This window comes from Asparagus officinalis, chromosome 7 (genome assembly GCF_001876935.1).
Source record: "Asparagus officinalis chromosome 7, Aspof.V1, whole genome shotgun sequence".
Classification (NCBI taxonomy): Eukaryota; Viridiplantae; Streptophyta; class Magnoliopsida; order Asparagales; family Asparagaceae; genus Asparagus; species Asparagus officinalis.
This window is the reverse complement of record NC_033800.1, coordinates 100,870,546-100,876,724: the sequence shown is the minus strand read 5'-3', so window position 1 is coordinate 100,876,724 and position 6,179 is coordinate 100,870,546. Positions and strand designations below refer to the sequence as shown.

The following is a 6,179-nucleotide window of genomic DNA, read 5'->3' as shown; positions in this document are numbered from 1 at the left end:
TGTTGAAGTCTTCTCTTTTAGCCTATAAGAGGAAATAAGATTACTTATTTTAGACACTTGGCAATTTTACACACTTGATATATGCACTAGGCATTCAGCTAGAGACTTTGAATTTTAACAACTTCGTCAGTTCATCATCCAGAGAAGACTTCGACATCTTCAGAAGGGCTTAGGTAGCTATCAGTCAGTAGAAGATTCAACATTACAGTCGGACCGTCAACGGAGTACATGATTGATGCTTCATCGGCACACAGAAAAAAACCCAGCTAAAATACAAAATTTTCTTGTTTCTTTTAGTTTCTTTTGAGTTGTAATCTGTGTTAATTGTAATTTAAAAGATCTGAAACAATCATCTTTTTATATATATTGTGGTACCACTACTATAAATAGCTCTGCCACTGAATACCACTCATGCCAAATATGTTAAATAGTCATTAGGACTCTAGGTATATGCTTGTTTAGCGATACACGTAGTAAGCATCATTCTAAGGATACAAAAGCATGTACTATCTAGCATTACATAGACACTTACACGCCATCCTATCAACACTTACAGCCATCCTATCAACTTGTACAGTGGAGGAAATACAAACCTTAAGCAGCACTAGAAATATCAAGATCCGTTGACGGTTCTCACGCTTAATCAACTTATATCGTGTAAGAAATGCCGACCTCAACATGAGCAGCATGAGGAATGTTCAGCAACATTGACGGCTCTCTGCAGTTTTTGACAAGAAAAATATACACCCCAATGATTATCCTCCTCAAGAAATTCGATCCTCTCTGAGCAAAAAACTGTGATTTTCCCAAAATATACGTTGTTCCATGCTCCCTTGCATCCAGTAACTCTTGAAGCTCTTCCCTAACAGCCAAGCTCATCTCTGGGCTCTCTGGAGGCAACAAGAACCGAACCCTTTTTCTTATCTTTGAAGGTTGTTCATCATTCTGAAGTTTCTGAACTTCGACATCTACCGGTCTCTCACAAGTGGTAAAAGAATCATTTGCAGGCACGGTAATTAAAGCGTTACCACCATGAAGGTTTCCAGAGACAACCACTCGGCCCTCTGGAGACCAACACGAGGCTTCAGAGTTCCCATCATCCTGTGAAATGAATTCTCCAATACCATGAACAATTTGATCCTCAAATTCATTTATGTCCCTAATTCCGTCACGATAACCGTACCTCACAATGCATCGATAAACTCTATACTCTTTTGGTCCCATTCTTCCAATAAGCAACTGCATGCTTGGAGTAACCTGAGGTATTGGCATGGATTTGAAAGAAACAAAGACAATAACTTGGTGAAAGGCTGGAAGATTTGTCACAAAATGAGAGAAGAAAGCTGGAATTCCCTTTGTGATGTCAGTACAGATGAAGCCGATTCCTGGAACTCTGGAAACTCCTAGGTTTGGACCGAGGCCAATGAGCCAATCAATTGAGACTTTATTTTCCATATCAAGCTGGTACTTCTTCATGACTCCGTAGTGCCAGGACAGAATAATTATCAACAATACTTCTACAAAAACAATGACGATCCAGGCACCCCTCTTCATGTTCAGAATGCAGCCCAAGAAATAGATAGCCTCAATGGATCCAAAGAAGAGAAGAAAGCATGCAGCCAGTAATACCTTATTCCAGTACAATGCAACGATCAACGACATGAAGCAGGTTGTGATCAGCATGCCAATTATTATAGCAAGGCCTGAAAAGGGCATTGTTAGATTTGAGCAAGGAACAGAGAATTAAACACTGAGCACATTTACCTATGGCATATCCAATATGGGAAATACTCCCGAAAGCAAAAGCCAAAGCAAGGGAAAGAATCATCAAGATCCAGTTGATATCTGGAATGTAAACCTGCCCATGAATCTCACTGGAAGTGTGCACAACTTTCATTCTAGGCAAACAATCAAGTGCAAGACATTGTTTTATAATAGAGAATGTAGCTGTAATAGCTGCTTGGCTTCCCACTGCAGAAGATAGAAGAGAGAGCAATGGATAGACATGACGAAGATTTCCTGGATTTCCCATGCCAAAGTGAACAGGTATATTTCAGTAATAGAGATAGGTATGACAAAATCATTAGAAAAAGATGATAATAACAAAGAAGAATGACTCACCAGGTACACTAGTCCTTAGATGAGTAACATCATCTATTCCTTCTCTCTTCCAATTTTTAGATATATAAGCAGTTTGACCCAGGTAACACAAAATAAGTGAAGGATAAACGAGAAGGCTGAAAGCAATCTGTAATAATCAAGCTTAGGCGTCAGTAGGAAAATGTTAGAGAAAGTCAATAACAGAAAAAATATCTTTATTAGTAGGTTTCTTTTCTTTTTTAAGTTTTTAGAATTTATCATTTTGTTGCGAGTTGAACCACACAAAATAAGCCAAAAAATATTCCTTCAAGAAGAATCTTCCTAGAACATAACGTCAACTTAAAAGAAAAAAACAAAGAGAAGCACACGACCAAGCAAAACAAATGGTTTTTATTTTATCAAATCATGCCTTCGTTCATTGGGAGCACAGTGGAGTTTCTTCAGGCTTAGAGTATAGGAGGTTTCTCTCTGAGATCTAGTGATTCTAACAATGGATCAAGATTTGAAATTTAATATGGCTTCTTCACAAGGACAATATAATGTAAGAGATATAGAGTTTCTTTTCTAGTCTTTACTAAATAACCTGCAAGAAAAGGTGTCCATAAACCATCATCACTAATTCTGAACCGTCAAGAAAACACTGTTGTGACACGATCCGTTAGCTATCAGACAGCAAGCTGTCAATGTTACAACTGGATATCTATAGATATTGTGGGTTCTTTCTGACACTTCTCTAAAGAAAAGCTGAACCTCGTAGAATTCTTACACCGCAGAAGATGTCTTTAGCTTACTTCTTCAAACTGATACATGACTGACACATAGGACTAAACCCTTCTAGATCCTCTACTTTTTGATAGAGATTAAAATAATATTTCATCATCCAACATACAGAAATACAAAGTCAATGTCTGAAATGAATAAACTGGAGTTTCTTAACAAGTCTCAAATACAACAAGTCTGAGTAAAGGAAATGAGGCATACAGCCTTTACAACATCTAGAATATAGTCCTCAAATGTCTAACAATAACTATAATGGAGCTCCAAAATAAAACATAGCTAAAATAGATAGCTGATCACTAAAGTGTGTCGCCATCAACCTGCGACTCTCCGGGCTCCTGGCTAGTTACCTGAAAGGGGGAGGGACAACGAGCGTTAAAGCGCTAGCGAGCAACATCACAACCAACCCCAAGGGAGAGGGCTCGTTGTATATGAAAAATACAGTTATCACAAAATATATATATAATCAATTATCCTAAAAATAATGGGTTTTAATACTTAGGAAATTTCAACACGAGCATAGGTACGTCGAGCGAAATAATCCAAACAAGGAAACCCTCATGTATATACCTTGTATCTCAAATTGAAAATCCCTAAGTACCGAACCCGGAGTCTAATACATGAACAATAAAGAAAAGGCAACAATCCCATCTCTACCAAAAATCACAGTTTTGTCAAAGGTGCATAGTTACAATAAGTGTCATACCCAGCCTAGGTAGCTATCATGTCCCAATTTTATCAATATGTCGTGTTCCAAACTCAAATGTGAATCATGCTCAAGGTTTAGCAAAAATGTCCAACACATGGACTAAAAGTAATGCATGTCCAACACATGGACTGAATAGAATGCATGTTCAACACATGGACCAAGATGATAAGTATCCAACACATGGATTAATAATAATGTATGCTCAACACATGGATTAGAACAAAGAAGTGTAATTGTCACTAGCATATGTGGAAGGGTATACATATCCCACTCTTGCACGTGTTTCAATGTGCGGGTCTAAATTCGTGTCGAAAGTCAACCCTCATGTGTAGATAAGTCACTAACATCGCAAACTAGTGCTAGATAAGCGAGGCGAACACTCGAACACACCAAAAATATACAACAAAACAACAGTGGCTAAAACTGTGCGGCGGTCAACCACAGAGGCCACTCCGGTCGACCGCGCGCTGATCAGCAGCTAACTGTTCGGCAAAACAACCCGCGGTCGACCGCCGCTCCCACCGCGGTCGACCGCGCAGAGGGCAGATAGACTCTGCCCTTCTGTGCGCCCAGCGGTCGACCGCCGCGTCTGACGCGGTCGACCGCGAAGTAGACAGAAACCCAGATTTGAGTTTCTGTCAGCTTCGAAACACACACAACTTGATGATTTCTGTACTATTGTGAATCTAACATTTATACAAAGTACGTGCAGTGATTCGGACGACGGGGGAAGCTTGTGCCGAGATATATTAGACCATTTCAGATTCTAGAGTGTGTTGGAGTTGTGTCATACAGACTAGATCTTCCAGCATCGATGTTTAGTATACACAATGTATTTCATGTTTCTATGCTTAAGAAGCACTTACATGATGAGGAGCAACAGAGAGTACTGGATGCACTAGAGGTAGAGCTTCAGGAGGATTTGACTATTGTCGAGATTCCGGTTTGCATTCTTGTCAGGGAGGATAAGAGACTTAGGAACAAGGTTATCCCTTTAGTGAAAGTTCAATGGAACCGAGGAGGCATTGAGGAGATTTCTTGGGAGCGCGATGAGGACATGCGTCGCGACTACCCACTCCTGTTTGAACAGGTAAATAAAATTTTATGATATGTATTTTATATTATGTTTACATCTTGGGTTATATTTACATTTAACACTAAAATGTGAATATTTTTGCTTAATTCTTAATCTTTTGGAATACATGGTATATATATGGGGGGTTCCTTGTTTGGATTTTTCGTCCGATGTACTAGTTCTGTTTAGTTAGGGGTTAAGTGGGAATATCCACATTTTAGATTGTTAAGCATAGATATTGCTAGTGATTCATATCTAGGGATTAATGGTATGAGATGTGTACAGGAAGGTTTCCTCATCTGGATTATCCCCTCTTAGTGCTTTTCTCATATTATTAATTCCTAAGATACGTTGCGGAATTTCGAGGACGAAATTCTTTTAAGGGGGGAAGAATGTAAAACCCCGTAAATTTGTATATTTTGTGATAAATGGTGATAAATATGTTATATGGTAAAAATAATATATTTTGATATTTGAGTATGATAAGAATTGATTTAAAATCAATTCAATGTATGTTTGTGAATATATGAGTCTATATGCACAAAACATGCACAAAGGCAAAGAGTGAAAATCTGGAAAATATGACCAGTTAAGAGTTTTTATAATTTACATACTGATACAGTCAGAATCTGAGAAAATATAAAAGACCAAAGTTATAGGTCTCTTTAGCAGCTTTCCAACGAATCTTAGATCATCTCATTCTGAGATTGGATGAGAAAGTTACAGCCTTTATACTAAACCCCAGTCTGAGCATGACCCAGAACCCTGCGCAGTCGACCGCCGTGGTCAATGCGGTCGACCGCTGGGCGAACCTGTTTCTGTCAGTTCTGTTTCGGGTTGGGTTTTGTTTATACCGAATCCAGTTATTACTCTAGGTATATATACTCGTTTTAAAACTCTCAAAACCCTCTTTTGAACCCTAATAGCCTCAGCTCCCTTCTCTCTCTCTCTCAAACCCTAAAAACCCTTTCTTTGGTGATTCTTGGAGGATTTTGGAGAAACTGATGTGAGATCCATTGGTGTTCAGTGAAGGAGGATCGTTCTTCATGTTTTTGGGTGTTTATCAACCCCCCTCAGGCGAGTTTCATCTCGCCCAATCCCTCACCCAGTTTTTAAATGCTTTTACATGATGTTTTCATATGTTTTTATGAGCCTAACATGCTAGTTTGAGTATAAAAAGTTGATCTGTATATTGTATGTTACAAAAAAATATGTTTTCAGTTAATAAATATCACCCACATTTTCCTAAGTGCATATCTAGATCTGGTGTTTATTCTAACAAAAGATTTGAAAGAAGAATAATTGTTTTCAAAGGTTTTCCACATATAGATGCATGTTTTCAATTGTTTCATCTTGTCTATAGTGATTAGACTATTTATATCTTGTTTCAGATATGCTATATCACATGTTTAGGGTTTCTAGTATGCATAAACATCACACACGAATATCGAGATCGAATTATATAGAACAAAACCTAGAAAATAGGGTTTTACCACTACGCGGTCGACCGCGATGGGC

The 6,179-nt window shown here is 38.4% G+C and overlaps 1 protein-coding gene across 1 annotated transcript; it reads right to left on the bottom strand.

Moving 5' to 3' along the window:
- Positions 484 to 2,296, bottom strand: LOC109850885 (potassium transporter 10-like). Its single transcript, XM_020420971.1, has 3 exons — positions 2,122 to 2,296; positions 1,765 to 2,019; positions 484 to 1,703 (listed from the first exon to the last, which is right to left on the bottom strand). The coding sequence occupies exons 2-3, from the start codon at positions 1,895 to 1,897 to the stop codon at positions 649 to 651; spliced, it is 1,188 nt and encodes a 395-aa protein (XP_020276560.1). The 5' UTR covers positions 1,898 to 2,019; positions 2,122 to 2,296; the 3' UTR covers positions 484 to 648.

Bases quoted from the DNA above. Each gene is read 5' to 3' on its own strand.
- LOC109850885 (XM_020420971.1), bottom strand. From the start codon at position 1,897: ATGAAAGTTGTGCACACTTCCAGTGAGATTCATGGGCAGGTTTACATT. The intron at 1,704-1,764 runs GTAAATGTGCTC...TGCCCTTTTCAG, and splicing joins CCATATTGGATATGCCATAG to GCCTTGCTATAATAATTGGC.